Below are 22,355 nucleotides of genomic sequence, written 5' to 3'. Positions count from 1 at the left end.
TACAAAACTGGAATTTTGATGTGATATGTTACTTTCAGTATTTCGAGCACAACATGATACTAAATGAATTTTTAAAATCAAGATATGCACACAAATTTTGATAATTACCACAAAAATGGAACCAGGTGAGTTTACTAAACAAAAAATTTAATATCTTCTCTACTTAATGAAAAGAATGTCTCTAATGAGTAACACAGGTTGGTAACACTCCCACCAAATATAAAAGATTGCAGTCAGCAAAAAGAAACAAATAAAAGCAGGCTTAAAATACATTAATAGATTTTAAAAGGGGTTAGAGAATGCAAAAAAACCACGTAAGATGAAATTAGGCTTTCAGATGGGTATTTTTCCTAAATTCACAAAAATTGACCTTCATAGAAATCACAATTTGTGGTAAATTATTCAGCTGCACTGTATTCTCTGTATTTGGAATCACATACGGAATTTACAAAAAAAATGTGCACTTTAATCAAAATTTAGAAAATATATAATCAGGTTAGTTTAGGTATTAAAAGATACTGTATGAGAGGCAAGTAGACAAAATACTAGATACAGCATCTCAAACACTGCCAATCATTACCTTCCCAGTCAAAATTTCAAACTCAAGTAATTCCTCCACTATCTTTTCTAGTACTGGGCGATTTTTCAGCAGCATTTCTCTTGCTTTGAGATATGCCAAATCGAACATCTAGAAATATCACAAAAGATCATATTAGATATTTTTTTTATATAAGTTAAACTTCTGCTAATACATGATACCTTTTCAACTTTAGCTGCCATCACATATTCATGGTCATCCCCCATGCTTAATGCCGTGACCTATGTCAGTAAAAAAGTATAAGAAAAAGTCTATAATATACTAATATTAAAAAACAAAGGTCAATAAACATGTAATCCTTTGTTATGCAGTTGCCACAGAAATCTTCCATTTGTTCATTTGATCATAGCCACCTCAATGGTTTTGTTTATCAGATTCAAATGGCAGTGCTTTCCATTCATGAAGGACAGACCGAATCACAACTTCCACCAGGAGTCTTAAAACAGCATTTCACAGATAATGGCTAAATACAGTTAAATATGTGTTTGAGGTATCGGGTAACACTCAATTAATTATCAAAAATGTGTACCATCCAATAGTTCTTTATAAAAAAGTGCTTTTCATTAATAGAACCATTTAGTTATAATGGGTAAGAAAATAAAGTAAAAAGATGTATAGGATTAATCTCTTGTGTATAATGAACACATAGGGTTATGTATTTAAAGATAAAAAAAATACAAAACATATGGACCAAGCCCGTTACATCTAACACTCCCCCCAAGCTGGTGCATATAAATGTAATCAATTCTAGATTCTCGTAAAGATTTAATGAAAGTACATGTTAATTGATCATTCAAATTAACAAACTCAATCTTGATGTCTCAAAATATAATATTTTCTCGAATAAAATGGCAATCAATTTCAATATGTTTGGTACTTCCATGAAAGACGAGATTTGATCTAATATGAAGAGCAATCTAATTCTCACATATAAGTGTCATTTGAGTGAACTCTCCAAAATTCTTTAATTATCTATTTAAGCCAAATAAGCTCACAATTAGCTGATGTCATAGATCTATATTCTGCTTCTGCACTAGATCTTGCCATAACATTTTGTTTCATGCTCTTCCAAGAGATCAAGTTATCACCAATGCAGTCTGGATGGTTCATCTATTAGATGGAGATCATGCCCAATCAGCATATGAATAACAAACAACTTATGGTTATTGCAACCATTTAACAAACCTTTTCGAGAAAAACCTTTAAAGAATGCATTCCAATGATCTACACATGGGGATTAAGAAATTGACTCACCACACTGACTGTAAAGGAAACATCAGAACGAGTAAAAGTAAGGTAGTTCAATTTTTCAACTAATCTTGTGTACTCCTCAGGACTTGAGAGAAGCTCCCCTATTAGGTAGGAGTTAAACATTACGATCCATGGGTGTGTCAACAAATTTTGAATTCATTAACCAAATTTCTTCCAAAGTATCCACAACATAGTATTTTTAGAGATAATAATACCATTGTTGGATTGTGCTACCCAATCCCCAAGAAATATCAGAGTTTGCTAAGATCTTTGGTTTGAAAGTGGTGACAAAGGTGTTGTTTTACCTATGAGATGCCATGGTGATAACTGCCTATAAGAATAATGCCCCCATCAACATATACCACTAGATAGATATACCTAACACTCAAGTGATGGTCCTGTTGTGCAAAAATATAGAGGCTTCTAAGCTTGATTTCTAGTGAATATAAATTTGTTGTCAAATCTACCTAACCAAATCTTAGTTGAAAGACCTGGATTTTCCTTTATTGTAGATGTAACTGCCTCCCTTTTGTTCTTTCTGCAAAATGATAGGCTACAATCTGTCCAAGTGTAGGAATTGCCCTGTGCGAGATTCATCAAACACTGGTTAGTCCATAAAAGCTAGTAGTCACAACCAATCAGTGTCTGCTCCTAATAGAGAAATCCTGCATGTTTACCGTCGCAAGCGAACACAAAATCAAACCCTGCGTAAGACCTCTTTGTAGGTACATAACACTAATAATATCCCTGTAGAGCCTGCAAATGCTGATTTGCAAGAAAATCCTTTTGTTGCTTGTTCCACATGAGAAAGATGGAGTTAATAAAAAATGATTCGATATTGCAGTTAATCATGAAGGGAGGATGATGTCTTCATTGATATGCCTTCTTTGGAAAGCGTCCAAGAATCAGGAGAAAATCACTTGCAAAATTTAGGACAACATCAAAAGGAAGTGATGAATGGGACTTCTGCTATTGCAAACTCTGTTGTAGAAGTCCTTTTAGCAAATGCCAATCAGGTTCTTTCTAAATCTAACATTAATTACATGCCTCTGCAAAACAATTTTGCTTCTCTTGTAAGGATAGAAAATGGAGAATTGATTGTTCTCTTAGAAGAGGATCCTAAAGTCTCTTGTTGTAGTCAAATTTAAAAACAAAAGTGAGACTATCTCCAAGTTCTGAGATGATTGGGGGCAAAAGGAAGATTCATTGAGTGAGATTGACGAAGATACAGTACAAACTACAAGAAATCCAGGGTGACCTTCTAAGGCTAGCAACAAGATTATCAGACTCGAGAGTCTACTCAGACTCGTGGGAGGCCTGTAAAACCGACTCATAGACTCGTAAGAGTTTACTTCAAATTAAAAATTTAACAAAAAAATTCATGATACCAATTCCATAATATTAAAATAAACAACTTCATACACGAACAAAATAACTAAACAAGACAAATGTTATCAAGTTTAAAAGTCTCTTTCATCTAATCCTCTAAGGCAATCATCTCCAAGATCTTCATGATCATCTCTATTATTACAAAGTGGACTTTAAGCCTAACTCAACCCCTTAAAACCGGCTCATGAGATGAGGCTTGCACCCACTTATATATAATGAAATGTTCTAATCTCTAGTCAATGTGGGATCTCCAACACACCCTCCTCCCGCCGAGATTGACAGCTCGTGCGTGGGATAACATATTATGGGTGGTCCGATAACGGCCCGATAGCGGGTGGCCTGATAAGCCCAACAAACATTCGCTAGGATAGGCTCGAAAATGGCTCTGATACCATATTACAAAGTGGACTTTACGCCTAACTCAACCCCATAAAACCGGCTCATGAGGTGAGGTTTGCACCCACTTATATATAATGAAATGTCTTAATCTCTAGTCGATGTGGGATCTCCAACATACCCCCCTCACGCCGAGAGTGACAGCTCATGCGTAGGATAACATATTATGGGTGGTTCGATAACGGCCACATAGCGGGTGACCTGATAAGCCTAACAAACATTCGCTAGGATAGGCTCGAAAATGGCTATGATACCATATTACAAAGTGTACTTTACGCCTAACTCAACCCCATAAAACCGGCTCATGAGGTGAGGTTTGCACCCACTTATATATAATGAAATGTCTTAATCTCTAGTCGATGTGGGATCTCCAACATACCCCCCTCACGCCGAGAGTGACAGCTCGTGCGTACGATAACATATTATGGGTGGTTCAATAAGAGCCGGATAGCGGGTGACCTGATAAGCCCAACAAACATTCGCTAGGATAGGCTCGAAAATGACTATGATACCATATTACAAAGTGTACTTTAAGCCTAACTCAACCCCATAAAACCGGCTCATGAGGTGAGGTTTGCACCCACCTATATATAATGAAATGTCTTAATCTCTAGTCGATGTGGGATCTCCAACATCTATCATCATCTCCATAACCATCTTCATCTTCATCTGCCAAAAATCTTACAAAAATAATTCAATCCCCAATCTGCCCAAAAATCCACAATCTATCCAAAAATTTCCAAACCCTAAAACCTAAAAATAACCCTAATTAAAAAATCTCTAACCCTAAACCCAATTTAAAATATCCTAAATCCAATTTAAAATAACCATAAACCCAATTTAAAATAACCCTAAACCTAACCTAGAACACCACCAACAAATACTTTCGCGGTGATTTGCGAGTGGGACGCGGCGCAGTGCGACAACGACGATGCACGGCGCAGTGTGATGACGAGGTTGTGCAGTGCAACGACGAGGCTGCGCGATGCGACGACGACAGTCAGGAAGATGGCACCGCGAAATTGAGGTATGGGAACCAAAGAAACCCTAAAATCTATCCTAATGTTAATGAAACACATTGTTTTTTAGCCTTTTTATCTAAACTCGGTGACTCGACCTTGAACTCGCGACTGCACAGAGTCCGACCGAGTCTGTTCGGGTCTGTTCCGAGTCCACTCAAAAACGGGTTTGGTACCGAGTTGACTCGTGAGGCCTCAGCAGACCCTTAAACTCGTAAGGGTTTAAGGGTTAACCCTGGGGTTTGATAACCTTGGCTGGCAACGAAGGAAGCAAGAAACCTGCAAAGGTTGAACAAAAGAGAAAATGGTGGAGGTAAAGTTTCGTTTTTGGAATATCAGAGGTTTAGCCAACCAAAAATCTGCAAATATGTTGACTAGATTGATTAAACAACAACACCCTCAAATTGTCTTCATTGTTGAACCCATGTTGGCTTTCTCTAGTTCTATTGAAGCCTTCCTCAAGGGTCTTAATCCTTCCCTAATTGCCAAGACTAATGGAAATCAAAAGCACGCTAGACTTTGGTGTTTGGCTCCTCCTAATACTATCATTATGGTTTTTATTCATACTCAATTTATTACTGTTTTTGGTAGTATGCAAGGAAATTTTCATTTTGCAGGTGTCTATGGAGCCAATTCTCACACTGAAAGAACTTTTATGGGATGAGTTGAATTCTATGCAAGGTCCCTAGTGTGTTCTTGGGGACTTTAATGTTATCCTTTCAGCAGTTGATTGTAAATGGGGTGTTGCTCCTAATCAAGTTTTATGTTCTAAGTTTCTAGATTGTATTCATGCTAATAATCTATTGGAGATGCCTTATTCTGGTCCTACTTTTACTTGGAGCAATGAAAGTAAAGGGCAAAATAGAATTGACAAAACATTAGATAGAGCCTTTTGCAATCTCGAATGCATGGATGTTTGGTCCTCCTGCAAGTATTAGGTTTTGGTTAAAAGTTGTTTTGACCATACTCCTATTCTTGCTAATCTCTAATTCTACTATGAGTCATAGATATGCCTACTTCAAGTTTCTTAAGATGTGGTTGCAGAATCTTAATTGCATGGATGTTATTAAAAGTTCCTGGGTTGAGCTAACTAGTGGCTACCCTATGCTTATTCTTAAGCAAAAACTTAAGCAATTGTCTTACTTCTGAAGTCATGAATCTCTTGTCGAAATAATCCAAAGGAGGTAATGTGGCTTATAAAATTGATATCCAAAAACCCTTTGATACCTTGCATACTACCAAGTAATCCAAAGGAGGTAATGCTGCAGGTTTTAAAAAAGTTTGGATTCCATCCGGTTTTCATTGGCCGAATCCATAACATTCTGAAATCTGCTATGCTTTTTATCAAAATCAATGGTAGGATGGTTGATTTCTTCCCCTTTAGTAGAGGGGTTAGATAAGGTCATTTTCTTTTTTGTCGTGCTAAAGAAGTCCTGAGTAGAGGCTTTTTTGTTCCTTGCTAAAGCAAGTTGATCAATGGGTCAAAAATTTTATTTGGACAGTTGACATTTTAAAACAAGGTTTGGCCACTGTCAACTGGTCTAAAATTTGTGCTTCCAATAATGAAGGTAGCCTTAAGGTTACCAATCTCCATATTGAGAATAATGCTTACCTCTTGAAACTTGCCTGGAATTTTGCTTATAGCAAAGAACCTTGGACTCTTCTTAAGGCTAGATTTCACATATATAAATATCATATGATTATCATATATAGCTCTTTTTCTATTTGTTCTGAGATTAAAGACTTATCTGATCTGGTTCTTGAGCATACTTCTTGGATAGTTGGTTCAAGTATTGATATCATATTTTGGAATGATTTGTGGTGTTCCTCCAGGTGGATCTCTCTTATTGCAAGTGTTCCTTATATTGATAGACTCAAACTCTCTTCTAAAGTTTCTTAGGCTTGGAGTGGTTCCTTTTAGTCTTTACCTTATGATTTATCTTATCTACCTGATTCTCATGTTATGAAGGAAATTTTTATCTCTAATGAGATATTCTGAATTGGACTCCTGAGGATTCTGGAATTCATAGTCTGAAAGATGCCTAAAGGTTTTCTTCCCTGCCTAGGGAGTTTTGTAATTGCGATAAACTTATTTGGTCTTCTGATATTCCTCTTGCCAAGACTCTTGTTTTATGGAAGATTTTGCATGGTAGGTTGCCCACTAACATTGAGGTTCAGCGTAGAGGTGTGACTCTTTGCACTATGTGCATGTTATGTAATAAGGAGCAAGAGTCTATTTCTCATCTTTTCTTTGGCTGCTCTACTGTTGTTTACTTCTGATATTCCTCTTGCCAAGACTCTTGTTTTATGGAAGATTTTGCATGGTAGGTTGCCCACTAACAGTGAGGTTCAGCGTAGAGGTGTGACTCTTTGCACTATGTGCATGTTATGTAATAAGGAGCAAGAGTCTATTTCTCATCTTTTCTTTGGCTGCTCTACTGTTGTTTACTTCTGATATTCCTCTTGCCAAGACTCTTGTTTTATGGAAGATTTTGCATGGTAGGTTGCCCACTAACAGTGAGGTTCAGCGTAGAGGTGTGACTCTTTGCACTATGTGCATGTTATGTAATAAGGAGCAAGAGTCTATTTCTCATCTTTTCTTTGGCTGCTCTACTGCTGTTTACTTCTGGTCCTTAAACAAGTTTTCCCAAGGAACTCTTTCTCTTCTTCTGATGATCTTATTGATTTTCTTAAGTCTCCTGGGAGTCCTTTAACTAAACACATTAGGCTTGTTGTCATCATCTTCACGGTCTGGATTCCAACAAAATTTTACCATTAAAGGTTTTATACGAAGTTCATGGGAGCTATTATCCCTCAAGAGGAGGAGCAAAAGCTGGCTATAGACATCTCTGGATGGAATGTGATTCTACCTTAATTTGCTTGACTTTCTCTTCTAAATCTCGTGTGCCATGGTCTTTAGGCAATAGATGGAATAAATGCTTGTCTTTTTGTTCAGGGATTGATTTTAAAATTTCTCATATTTTTTAGAGAAGGCAATCATTGTGCTGATAAAATTGCCTCTTCAGGTTTACTTAATAGGCTGGAGTTTGTTTGGTATGCCTCCCAACATTTCTTTAGACTATTTTCATAACAGGTTGAAACTCCCATGGTTGAGATAATCTATGGTAACTCAATAGTATAATGCGGAGAGAAATTACGGGTAAAGCGCATACCTTTACGGATGACAATGGAAGAGCAGATTCAACTGTAGGAGTCAAAGGATATGGAGGAACTTCCACTAAAAGAGAGTCATCGAGCGGACAATGGGAAGTTTGTCGACGATTGTACATTAGAAGGGTTGTTGGGAGCGGGGGAACTTCAAGTGCATTAGATACAACAGGAGGATCACATACAATTGGGATACTGACATAATCAGATGGAGACACAAGAGGAGAAGGAGGAGACTTAAAGTAAAGAGAAGACTCAATAAAGGTGACATGTTAAAATTAAATAACGGTTAAGAGAAGTAAAGGAATATTTATATTCTTTAAGTGATATAGTGAATCCTAAAAAGACATTTGTGTGACCTAGAAGACAATTTATCAAAACTAGGACTAAAATTATGAACAAAACATGTGGACCCAAAATCTTTAAGAGGTAAGCAATGGAGAGGAAATAAAAAAGAATGAGATATTTTATTATCTAAAATCAAAAGATGACACGCAATTAATTAGATAACTCACACTAAGAACAACACCCCAAAAGCGTTAGGAACCTCGCCATGGATTAAAATTGTGCAAGTTGTTTTAACAAGATGTCTATTCTTGCGCTTCGCCGCCCCATTTTGTGGAGGTGCATAAGCACATAAGGTTAGAAGCAGAATGCCATTAGAATACAATTTTTTTAAAAATGAGAAGGATACAAGCATTATTAGTGCACAAGGTTCATACAGAAATGCCAAATTGAGTTTTAATTTTATTGTAAAACAATTGAAATAGATTTTTCAATAAAAACAACCATCTACATCTTGAATAATCATAATATAAGTAGCAAAATAGTAAAATCCTAAATTGGACATAACATGACTTGTTCCTAAAAGTCAGAGTAAAATAAGGAAAAAGGAAACAAAGCATTGTGTGAGACACTTCTAGAAAAAGACCTACGATTGTGATTTCCAAATTGACACGACTCACAAGAAACACTTGATAACTTGGACAGCAATCAAAGTTATTGCATCTTGCCAAGACTGAAATGACCCAAATGAGAGATGGAAAATTCATTATTGTGTCAACATGTGCAAATGTCTACAGGTGATAAAGACCATGGAACTCACATCCAGTGTCAATCATCCGTCCCAAATTTCAGTCCTGTAAACAAGCAGAATCTTTGATAAAAGAAATAACATAGTCAAGGAAGCGAGTGAGACGACTAATGGATAATAAGTTAAATGGAGACTCAAAGACATAAAAAATTGGATCAATAGATAAAGAAGGAAAAAGATCAATAATACCAACACCATGTGATGAAATCACAGAACCAATGTCTTTGGTAACAAAAGGTAAATAACTCGAAGTAGACAAAGAGAAAAAAAAAATTGTTACCAGTAATGTAATTTGTGGCACCTGAGTCTAGAACCCAAGGACCAAAAGAATTGAAGTAAGGCCACCAAAAGATGTACATGTACCTGTGTGTGCAACAAAAGCAATGGAACCCAAGTTCTAACGATCCTCATATCACTTGAGAAATTCATTGAAAATAGTAGGTTGTCTTGAGGTATAAGACTAAATAGGATCCAAAGTAGATTGTTACGAAGGAGCAGTTTAGACAACTACAACAGATCGAGGAGGACGACCATGTAAGGCAAACAACTCTCAACTATCATTTATGTGGCCTAGCTTGTGACAATGTTCACACTTGTGACAATCATGACGTCGGGGTACCAAAGCGTAAGAATCATCAATGGTTAGCTAGCCTGACACACGCAAAGGGTGGAACAAGTGGATGTAAAATTAGGCACAACTGGGAATCCCAAAATCTAATCAAACATGTGAATAGTCATCAGGAAGTCCATGTAAAGCCAATAATGTGAATAACTTTGACCTCTGCACAAGTTCTTGAGAAAGGGTGTAGGAAAGAGGTAACAACTAATTGAACCCGTGAATACGAGAGTGAACTTTACCCAAATGTTCAGCCATTATACCATCAACACGTTTGAGGGCAACAATATTGAGGAGATTTTGACAAACAACATAAAGACGTTGAGTATCATTGGTGTACAAGATCTTGGCCTGTTCCCAAACCTCTGAACATGTCTCATAAGCACAAAATATTTGTTTTAAAGATGAGTGAAGAGTAGACTTGAGAACTGTTAGATATAATTAGATATTATTAGATATAATTAGATATTATTAGATATAATTAGATATTATGAGATATTATAGATATTGTTAGATATTTCATATTTATGTAATGGGCTTAGCCCATATGTTTCTTTTCCTATATAAACATAACCCTATGTGTTCAATATACACAAGGGATTTATTCTATTCTTTCTTTTTCTTTAATAAGAACAATGAATACTTAAGAATCAACTTTCAACATAAGGGAAACCTCATTTTCAAGAATAGTGGTCACACTCTAGGTAAGATGATCAAGATAATTGTGACTCTTAAGCCATAGTTTATGTTTTATGCCCAAGTACCATAATTAGTTCAATCCAATTTGTCAATGGATATATGTACATTGACATAATTAGTATGCATGGACAGATCTGGCATAGTGATAGCTGAAGAAGCAAAGATGAAGAGAGAGCAAAACCCTAAAAAATCAAACAACACTGATATGGATGACAAGGACAAATTTAGCACGAGGAGGACAGAGCGATCCCGACGCTAGTCATTGCCGCCATAAAAAATGTCTGACACGCCACCATGCGAAGCCAAAAGCGGTGGCAATGATGCGGCTTGGAGGCGTGTGATGGCACGTCAGAGCTCCATTCGCCACAATCTTTGCGGCATGGTGGTCGCCTGGATGAGACGATGTGAACAGAGGTGTTGTCAATCCAAACCATAGCGGTAACAGAAGAAAAAAAATCACCGATGAACAATGGGTTCACCAAGAAGCCAAGGATTTTACCCAAGCTTTAGATACCATGAGACAAAAAAGTGAAAAAGAGGTATAGAATTAATCCCTTGTTTATAATGAACACATTGGGTTATGTATTTATGGATAAGAAAAATACAAAACATATGAGCTAAGCCCACATCTGACAAGAAACTATCATTATTCATGTCCAAATTATCGAAAATATAAATGAAAAGAATATGCAATTTGAAAAGACATCTTGATGACCCATGAAAATATATTTGATTAATATGAGAAATTTGATGGGGAAGTAATGCCTGACATATACATGTGCCCATTAAATCATGGATCCATAACTTGAACCATTCAAAATTTGTGGACTGCATTAGTTCAACTATGCTTCCATTATATTATATTTAGAAAAATATTCTCGTTGAAATTATATCAATAACATAGTTCACATCTTGTAAGTTATGCAGATCAAATCTGCTATAAGCAAGGAAAATAAATCACACATTAACTGCAAACAAAATAAGAGAGATATTGCTAAAAAAATAAATCTGATCTGATTCAGACATTCCCCTTAATTTGATCCTACAAAAATGGACAGATACAACATTCCTCATTTACTCATATCTCCATAATTTATTCTGAATCATAAAATCCTAATGTTCGTAACTGATCCACATTCTATATCTCAGATTCCACATCACGTAGCTCTTTTGGGAGATTGCCTATCTAACATTACGTTATTGTCCTCTTTTATAAAGTCGGGCAGTGCTTGCTCTATTAGCAGTTTAATACTTATTTTCAGTAAAGATATAATAATCTTCCTAACCATATTGAATAATTTTTATGCTGTTTGAGAAAGAAAGGAAGACATATCTGTGACCATATTGAATATTATTAACCCCATTTGAGAAATAAAGACATTAATGATGTGCTATGTTAAAAGTAAGCTTAAACCTATCAAATAAATCAATCAAACTTTTCAATGATCACACAATCAACATCAAGAAAAAAAATAAGTAGTTGAAATGCACATGAGGTCTATATACCGCATTACTACGGTAGTAAATTGCAGGACTGTCATCAGGTCCCCACCCATACTGAATGACCATTCGAGTAGCTATCTGTTGTAAAGAACAGAATGGTCAGAGTTTAGACTTACATCCTTTGGTTAATATTATCATTTTCCAAGAAAGTATAATATAAAAAATAATCGGATATTTAGCTGACTGAGTTAAGTCAAATATAAACCAACCTCTTGCGCCTGCTGTATTTCAGAAATAGAAAGTAAGTTTTCTTCCCCAAAGGGAAGTAACATTTGCGATGCAACATATGAACCAAAACAAAACACAAGCTTCTTTTCAATATATGATCTGGATTCTGAATTCCCATTGATGGAACCCTCATTTCTTGCTTTTGTGATTTTTGTACATCCAATTCCCTGTACAATTGTCAAGAATCTATCTTAAACAAATAAATATGACAAGTCAGTTTTTTTAGTAATAAAATAAATTAGCTATATTTTCCGCTATTGGCCTTAACTAACAGAAATGTAACTACAACAATGACTAGGAAGCATGTTTGGAGAATACAGGCTAGCAATAGTTGGTTTCCTATAAGCTACTTTGTAAGCCATTTCTTTATCAGAAATACAAATAAAGAAATTTAGTAGTATATAAGTGGGTGCAAACCTCAACTTATAAGTCGGTTTTATAAGGTTGAGTTGGGCTTAAAGTTCACTTCTTAATATGGTATCAGAACTATTTAGAATTTATCCTAACGAGAGTTTGTTGGGCTTATCGGGTCATCCGCTATCAGACCACCCATAATATATAATCTCACACACGAATTGGAAGGTTTCGGCATGAGGGGGGTGTTGGATATTCCACATCAACTAGAGAGACATCTTAATACTTAACTTCATTAATATTCTACCTAGAAATTTAGTCTTCCAAAATCAGTTACATATATTTATTGTGAACATTTACTTTCAAAGCATTGGCTAGTCAAGGAATGCTACCAAACATTCTTTTATACATTCTTACTATTGTGTGAAATTCATGCTGCCCCTCTAAATAAAAAAATACTAAAATAGAGAGTGGCTCACAGATTAGCAAACCTCACATGAATTTTACCCAATAATCAGTGTGTTTGGCAGTTCTTCTCTTGGCTAGTTGTCCAGATTAATTTATAAATCCAGTCGTCATACTTAGCAAATAACAGAAGCCAACAATATATAACTAGAAAGCCTTGCTACAACAGCAGTAGAAATGGCCTTTGAAGCACAGACTAGAAAGTTTGATAACTAAAAAGCATTGCTATCATATTGACAGGTAATATATTTAGCAGTCTAATAATAAGTGAGACTAACCTGCCATGATAGAGGTTCAAGCCAAAGATTATCAACAACATCAAAATTTGGTAATAAAAGAGCAGTAAGACCACGACCAGCTGCCCAGACAGCATGTGGAAACTTGGTTTCCCTTGTCCACTGAATGACAAAGAAACATCATTTAGTTATATTTGTAGCAAGTCAATTATTTTTCATCTTCTAAAATAGAAAAATAAGCAAATAAGTGTAAGAAGAAACTCAGTAATAATACATATGAAAATAAGTAGAAGGCAAAACCGTGCTTTGAAAAAATAATAGGTATTATGAGGAGATGACAGTTTCTTACGTCAAGTGGAGGGCTCAAAAGCTCTATCCCATTGCTTATTTGGCTATATGGTTCCATCAAATCAACAACATTCTGCAGATCTTCTTTTCTCAATGTCAGTCCAAGATGATTCACCATTGCTTTGCTAAACTTATTGAAACTTTTGGTCTTCCGCAACCATGAGGGAATCATAGAGCTGAAAGTCTAAGAAAAAATAGTAAATATATTTCACTTCATACAGGAAAAACTATCTACACACTATGACTATAAAAAGAAAGTGATTTCTATATAGCGGTTATGCAATAATGTTTTCAATTTGCTTTTTTCGCTCTATTTCTTGATAAAAATGAATTATATGAAAATTTGCAACAAAAAAAGGGACAATAAGATGTAAAATGAATCATATTATTCATTATCTTATTGTATTATTAAGTTTGAATTCATCATGTTTAAAACAGATCACACACCTCTGTATAGTATTTTTAGAAAAAATATAAATAGATGTGACTGCAAAATTGATAATCAACAACTAATTAGGGATTGTTCAGATAAATATTATGGTAATATGACTAATTCTAATAGCTAAAAACAAATTTAAGATTCATCTCCTCTTTGCTGCCAGTAAGTTATTCTGACAGCTGTCAGTTAGTTAGACTGCCCTGCTTGTTACATTTCCCTTGAGCATGAATGAATGATATTCCGGCCACTTTTTCTCTTTGAATTCTTTCCATATTATAGTATCTAGAGCTTGAGAGAGTCTCACATGGCTTTCAATCCTATACCTCCAAGCTCGCTGTGGCCACAGTAAACAAGCCAACTCTTTTACCACCATCACCTCTATTGGCAGAGCCATATCTTTGAATAATCCTCAAGAACCTTTTAAGACTCATGCATTGACTTTAGGCTACCCTCAGAGCCTAACACCAAGATCTAACAATTTATTAGGATCGCCAAATCCTGTTATAACTTAATCACTCCCAATTCACTTTTATCCAATTACAAAAGCATTGGATGACTAGAACTATCCTGTGTGAAAGCAGCAGAACAAACATGTGCTTCATGGTGACAAACTTCATCAGTTTCTTCTAAACCTAGAAGTGCCACCAACGTATCTCAAGCAAACTGTAATGCTTATTGGACATGGCATATTGATGATAAACGTTTCACATCTAGTGTCTGTCTCTTTCTAGGGCCAACCCTTATTTCATAGTGGTCCAAAAAGCAATTTCATAGCTTCTGCTGAACTCTTATGGTGCAATCTCTTCTTAGGAAGCTCCAAGTTTCGGCTGGGCCCCGTTTTCAGGTTTTTTTTTAATGGGCTGAGTCACGAATCGAAGAGACTCAGAGATCCTCTGATCCGGCCCATGACTCGCCGGATCACTCTGACCCGGCCAATTTCCGATCCCCCCTACAATCCAGCACGTTTTGCTCCCAAAAAATCAAAAGATCGACAATCCTACGATCTAGATTTCGATAACATTGGTATAAAAAGCATAATCTATGATATAATTAATAAACAAAACAATATTTCAAGTTTAGCATATAATATAATAACTATATAATTAACTAAAAGCATAATATGTGATATAAACTAAATAATATTAATAAAAACTAAATAATGTAATAATAAGAAATATATAAATAATAAGTAAAAAAGAATATAAAAATCTATTGAAATATATATATATATATATATATTAAAAGATTATAATAGGTACCACAAAAATCTAAATAATGGTCATCTTCCCCTGCAATCCCACTCTAGCATTTATGGAGGGGTGGCTGCTATGTGCTGTTGACTACTAAGCTACCAATTATGTTAGTTGGATAAGATTCTCAGTTTGTTATTCTGAATAGTTAGACTGTCCAATTTGTTACACAAGACATCTGTACTCTATAAATACTGTCCTATTGCTCTTGAAAAATATGGATAAATAATATTCAGATCACATTTGCTCTCAATTCTCTTTTCATAGTGTTAGATATTATTAGATATAATTAGATATTATTTGATATTATGAGATATTATAGATATTGTTAGATATCTCATATTTATGTAATGGGCTTAGCCCATATGTTTCTTTTTTCTATATAAACATAACCCTATGTGTTCAATATACACAAGGGATTTACCCTATTCTTTCTTTTTCTTTAATATGGTATCTAGAGCATAAGGTTAGGGTTTAGGGTTTAGGGTTAAATTTTTATTGGTGAATCCACTATTCACTGGAATTTTCCAGCCACCACCCCACTGTCTCGCCGGACCCGTCGCCGGACCTTCGCCGGACCTTCGCCGGATCTTCGCCGGACCTTCACCGGACCTTCACCGGACCTTCGCCGGAGACGCCGCCGGAATCGCTGTCGGAGCCTTCATCTTTGTTGCTCCCGCCAATTAACCGGTGACTGGATTTGTCCTTATCTTTTATGGCTTCTTCCGCTTCCGCTGCCACTATGGCTTCTTCTTCAGTCATTATGCCGGATTCATCTATTTATACTAATTACGTCAATGTTCATCTTTCCATTGACAAATTGGATGGAACCAATTATGACACTTGGGCATCAGATATTAAATTATGGCTTAAGAGTCAAGGTTATGTTGATCATCTTACTCATCCTACTCTTGCTGAAAATGAGGTTGGTCGTTGGTCGAAAATTGATGCTCAATTATGCATTGTTATCAAATCGACCATTCACTCATCTTTAAAACAAATTTTTCGTACCTATGAAACATGTTCAGAAGTTTGGGAACAAGCAAAATTATTATACACAAATGATACTCAACGTCTTTATGGTGTGTGTCAAAATCTTCTCACAATTGTTGCTCCCAAACGTCTTGATGGTACAATGGCAGAATATCTAGGTAAACTTCATGCTCTTCTTCATGATTTTAACGAGTTATTACCTCCTGCCTCTACTCCTTCTCAAGAACTAGAACAAAGATCCAAGTTCTTCATGTTATTGGGTTTACATGGTCTTCCTGATGATTATTCTCACGTTCGTGATCAAATTTTGGGATCTCCTATTGTGCCCAATTTTACTTCCACTTGTTATACCCTTTTGCACGTGCCACGTAAACACACCGCTGATATAACGTCTCATGTTGATGACTCTTCTGCTTTAGTATCTCAGCATAATGATCGTACTCGCTCTCACAAGCCGGGCAAAGGGCGTCACAAGTGTGACCATTGTGGCAAACTTGGCCACAAAATTGACAGATCTTATGCCTTACATGGTCGTCCTCCTAGATCTGTTGCGGTTGCTCAAATTGCCCCTGTGCAACCTTCTACCATGGACCATACTTCAATTGATACCCCAAGCCAGCCTGCTATTTTCAATGAATTTCTTAAATGGTATGAGGATCGTCAGAACCCTAGTTCCACGGCTTCTGTTGCACATTCAGGTACATCTTTTGTTGGCCTCACTCACTCCACTTCCCATGGCCCTTGGGTTCTAGATTCAGGTGCCACTGATCACATTACTGGTAATAAATCTTTTTTCTCTTCCCTATCTACTACGGGTTATTTACCTTCAGTTACCATGGCCAATGGATATAGGGTACCATCACATGGTGTTGGTACTATTAATCTTTTTTCATCTTTATCTATTGATAATGTTCTTTATGCCCCTGGGTCTCCATTTAACTTATTATCCATTAGTCGTCTCACTCGTTCCCTTGACTGTGTTATTTCTTTTACCAAAGATTCTGTTACTTTACAGGACCGGAGTTCGGGACGGATGATTGGCACCGGATGTGAGTCTCATGGACTTTATCAACTACAGATCTATGCACATGTTGGCGCAATTATGGATTCTCCATCTCTCATTCATGCTCGGTTGGGTCATCCTAGTCTTGCCAAGATGCGACAGCTTGTTCCAAGTTTGTCTAATGTGTCTACTTTATCGTGTGAGTCGTGTCAGTTAGGGAAACACATTCGTAGTTCTTTTCCTCGTAGTGTCTCACAACGTGCTTCATCTCCTTTTGCCTTAGTTCACTCTGACATTTGGGGACCAAGTCGTATTAAGTCTAATTTAGGATTTCAGTATTTTGTTACTTTTATTGATGATTATTCAAGATGTACTTGGGTATTTTTAATGAAAAACCGTTCTGAGTTGTTTTCTATATTTCAAATATTTTACAATGAAATTAAAAATCAATTTGGAATTTCCATCCGAATTTTGCGCAGTGATAATGGACGTGAGTATCTTTCTCATTCTTTTAAAAATTTTATGGCTTCTCATGGTATTCTTCATCAAACTTCATGTGCTTATACACCTCAACAAAATGGGGTAGCTGAGCGCAAGAATAGACATCTTGTTGAAACAACTCGTACTATTTTAATCCATGGTGATGTTCCTCAGTGTTTTTGGGGTGATGCTGTTCTTAGTGCATGTTATCTCATTAATCGCATGCCATCTTCAGTTTTAGATAACAAAATTCCTCATTCTATTTTATTTCCACATGACCCTCTCCACTCTTTACCTCCCAAAGTTTTTGGGTCCACATGTTTTGTTCATAATTTTAGTCCTGGTCTAGATAAATTATCTCCTAAGTCACACAAATGTGTCTTTTTAGGGTTCACTAGATCACAAAAAGGGTATAAATGTTTCTCACCGTCTTTAAACGGTTATTTCATTTCAGCAGATGTCACCTTCAGTGAATCTTCCCTTTACTTTAAGTCTTGTCCTTCTCCTTCAATTTCTTCATCTAATCAAGTTAATATTCCTCTTGTTGTGCCTAGTGCTCCTAACAATTCACCACCGCCGCCAACTCTTCAGGTGTATAGTCGTCGTCAACCGTCTCATCGTCCATCAGCAGACTCTATTCTGGTGCCAACACCTCATCCCCCTCCGGCTCCTATAGTTGAACCTCCGACTGTTGAACCTGATCTTCGTATTGCTATCCGTAAAGGTATACGTTCTACTCGTAATCCCTCTCCACATTATACTGCTTTGAGTTACCAAAGACTATCTCAACCCTTTTATACCTGCCTTTCGTCTATTTCTTCTGTATCCATTCCAAAATCTGTAGGTGATGCCTTAGCCCATCCTGGTTGGCGTCAGGCCATGCTTGATGAAATGAATGCGCTTCAGAATAATGGAACTTGGGAACTTGTTCCTTTACCATCTAGGAAATCTGTTGTTGGTTGCAGGTGGATTTTTGCTATCAAAGTTGGTCCTGATGGTACTATTGATCGTCTCAAAGCTCGTCTTGTGGCTAAGGGTTATACCCAAATTTTTGGTTTAGACTATGGTGATACTTTTTCTCCAGTAGCAAAGATGGCCTCTGTTCGCTTATTCATAGCTATGGCTGCTCTTCAACAATGGCCTCTTTATCAACTGGATGTTAAAAATGCTTTTCTTAATGGGGATTTGCAGGAAGAAATTTATATGGAGCAACCTCCCGGTTTTGTTGCTCAGGGGGAGTCTTCTGGATTGGTATGTCGTCTTCGCAAATCCTTATATGGCCTCAAGCAGTCTCCTAGGGCTTGGTTTGGAAAATTTAGCAATGTTGTTCAACAATTTGGTATGACTCGCAGTGAAGGCGATCATTCAGTTTTTTATCGTCACTCGAGTGCTGGGTGTATCTATCTTGTAGTATATGTTGATGACATTGTTCTTACAGGCAGTGATCACCATGGCATCTCACAAGTAAAACAACACCTTTGTCAACACTTTCAGACCAAAGATCTTGGCAAACTCAGATATTTCTTGGGGATTGAGGTAGCACAATCCAATACTGGTATTGTTATCTCTCAAAGAAAATACGCATTAGATATTTTGGAGGAAATTGGGTTGATGAATTCGAAATCTGTTGATACTCCCATGGATCCCAACGTCAAGCTTCTACCCAATCAGGGGAAGCCTCTTTCAGATCCTGAGAAGTACAGGAGATTAGTTGGAAGATTGAACTATCTCACTGTTACTCGTCCTGATATTTCCTTTGCAGTCAGTGTGGTGAGTCAATTTCTTAATTCTCCATGTGAAGATCATTGGAATGCAGTCATTCGTATAGTGAAGTACATTAAAGGCTCTCCTGGAAAAGGTTTGTTATATGGTCATAATAACCATACTAAAGTCGTTTGTTATTCAGATGCTGATTGGGCAGGATCTCCATCTGATAGAAGGTCAACTTCTGGTTATTGTGTCTCCATTGGTGATAACTTGATCTCTTGGAAGAGCAAGAAACAAAGTGTTGTGGCAAGATCTAGTGCAGAAGCAGAATATAGAGCTATGGCCTCGACTACTTGTGAGCTTATTTGGCTTAAACAGTTACTTAAAGAATTGCAATTTGGAGAGGTTACTCAAATGACACTGATATGTGATAATCAGGCTGCTCTCCATATTAGCTCAAATCCAGTTTTTCATGAAAGGACAAAACATATTGAGATTGATTGTCATTTCATTCGAGAAAAGATTATATCAGGAGATATCAAGACTGAGTTTGTTAATTCAAATAATCAATTAGCAGATATTTTTACTAAACCCTTACGAGGACCTAGGATTGATTACATTTGTAACAAGCTGGGTACATATGATCTATATGCACCAGCTTGAGGGGGAGTGTTAGATATTATTAGATATAATTATATATTATTTGATATTATGAGATATTATAGATATTGTTAGATATCTCATATTTATGTAATGGGCTTAGCCCATATGTTTCTTTTTCCTATATAAACATAACCCTATGTGTTCAATATACACAAGGGATTTACCCTATTCTTTCTTTTTCTTTAATACATAGAAACTCTGTTAAGACGAGACAAAGGTAAGTTAACTTTTTCCTATTTAAGTTTGTGAAAATTAAGTACCCCAATAAGCAAATACTTACTGCAAAAAAACCACAGTAGCCCATCAATTCATCTGTGTCAAGAACTTTGCTCCGGAAGGCACTTCCTTCTAAAGCCATTGGAACAATTTTTAATTCTATAGGCCGTAAAAGAGCTGTCTTCTCAGCAACCTGAAAATTTAATGAACAGTTTTTTAAGTCCAAAGGTAGGAACAAACATTAGTTATAACATAAGACTTTTGATAAACTAGTTATCAGTTATGAACCTAGTGAAGTTATTTGTTTTTGTTACTCTTGGTATCTTCTGTTTCCCTTGTCATTGTCCATTTGCATTCAAATTATGTAGTTTCCCTTTTAGGCTCACACGTAAACTATCATCATTCAATAAGCTATCACCAAATCCCCACATCCCCACCTGCCTTTCTGCATGCCATTTATTTGCTTTATCATTAATCCTCTATATTTTAAGGGGGACAACCAACCACTTAAATACTCCACCAAGCATCCCATACCCAAGTCCCTATCAATTATAAATGACAGTTGTTGTAGATTCAATGGCATCATACACACTCTCCCAAAATATATAAGTACTTCTAGTTCAGAGACAGAAGACTACTTATTTCAATAATGTAAGGCAGTTACTTTCTTATTTCAAAATATTTCGGTTTCTTGGTAGGCACAATGAGAATAAAATCTTTTGGTGGTGTAAATTTGTGGTTATTTGGTGTATTTAGTTGGAGCAAAATGTTAAACCCTCCAACACTGTCCTTGTTCCCTTACACTTATTTATTACTTAAATGGTTTTTTGTGCTGTATTCATGGTTGTTCAGTAGAATCACCATTTCCTTCACAGAGACTGGGTACTCAGCCTTGCAGATTAAACATGTTTCTTATTCTTTGTTGTACCTTTCTTTCATCCTTTGTGGGATTCTTACCATCACCCTAGTTGAAACTTTCACCATATTCTTGGTGGAGCACTGTTCTATTTGAAAAAGAGAAGGTAGGAAAAACCTTTTTCCAGTCAACATAATCAATAAGCTGATTATCCATGGTTTCCTTTGCTGCCAAGTATAATATTTTTTCTCTCTCGGCTTGTGTCGGTCTTTGAAGATGAAATATTCTATCCATGCGACCAGGCCTCTGCAAGGCCTCATCAATTTGCTTGAGATTTCTTGTAGTAGCCATCAAAACAACCCCATCCTGTTTCTCAAATCTGCATTGAATATCAACCAGTTATAACTTACTCCTGCACATATGGCATATTTTCATTCTCTGACTGTCAAAACAAGCAAAGACTACAGGTTACCCATCAAGTTCCACGAGGAGTTGATTGATGAAAGTTTCATGATCTTGATTTTTGGTATGAATATATGTACCACGTACACCAGCAAACAGATCAAAATCCTCCACAAATATTATCACAGGAGCCTACAAAAAGCAACAAACAAATCAGGAAATGAGGAGACATAATGTAGGTTAAAAAATCAACAAACTCATTCAACCAGACAACATACAATATATAGCATGCATAAATAGAAAATAAGTTACAAAAATTGGACACCAAACAGGGAGAAAAAATGGATGAGAAGGATAGGTAAATGTGTTTGATAACAAAACATTATCTACATTGTCTACATTAGAAAGATAGGTAAATGTGTTTGATAACAATGTTAATTTTTTTAGCATGTATTAAAAGAAAAGAAAGAATAGGGTAAATTCCTTGTGAATATTGAAGACATAGGTTATGTTTATATTGAAAAAAAAAACATATGGGTTAAATTCATTACATAAATAGAAATATCTATAATAAGTCATAATATCTAACAATATCTATAATAACTCATAATATCTAACAATATCTAATAATATCTAACAATATATAAAAAGAAACATATAGAAAATATGGGCTAAGTCCATTACATAGATAAAAATATCTAACAATATCTATAATATCTCATAATATCTAACAGAAAATAAAGATTACATGCATCATTTGAGAGAGTTGAAAATATAAATATATTTACTATTATTTCCAATTTAACCTATCTTTGAAAAGGTTTTGACTCACCTCCAATTTGGAGGAAACCGTACCAGAAGTGGGGCCAGTTGATGTTTGGCCACCCATTCCAGTCCAGTTCCAAGATTGTCGGAATGAACATATTAACATAAAGGCCAAATGAACAAATGTATGATGCATAAACTGACTGAATCAAGTGTAT

At 36.0% G+C, this 22,355-nt stretch overlaps 1 protein-coding gene across 2 annotated transcripts in view; it reads right to left on the bottom strand.

Moving 5' to 3' along the window:
* Positions 1–22,355, bottom strand: part of EMB2458 (FtsH extracellular protease family) — a 41,306-nt gene that overhangs the window by 780 nt on the left and 18,171 nt on the right. For both annotated transcript variants that reach the window (XM_090304300.1, XM_068620485.2), the window contains exons 9-17: positions 21,443–21,564; positions 21,148–21,349; positions 20,179–20,307; positions 13,365–13,547; positions 13,058–13,177; positions 11,942–12,127; positions 11,736–11,810; positions 760–819; positions 581–688 (exon numbers count right to left, since the gene is read on the bottom strand). In XM_090304300.1, the coding sequence (XP_090160426.1) occupies positions 581–688; positions 760–819; positions 11,736–11,810; positions 11,942–12,127; positions 13,058–13,177; positions 13,365–13,547; positions 20,179–20,307; positions 21,148–21,349; positions 21,443–21,564 (1,185 nt within the window). The remainder of the gene's footprint in view (positions 1–580; positions 689–759; positions 820–11,735; positions 11,811–11,941; positions 12,128–13,057; positions 13,178–13,364; positions 13,548–20,178; positions 20,308–21,147; positions 21,350–21,442; positions 21,565–22,355) is intronic.

Source organism: Phaseolus vulgaris, chromosome 7, assembly GCF_051622355.1.
Source record: "Phaseolus vulgaris cultivar YP4 chromosome 7, ASM5162235v1, whole genome shotgun sequence".
Classification (NCBI taxonomy): Eukaryota; Viridiplantae; Streptophyta; class Magnoliopsida; order Fabales; family Fabaceae; genus Phaseolus; species Phaseolus vulgaris.
This window is presented reverse-complemented; position numbering and strand designations above follow the sequence as displayed.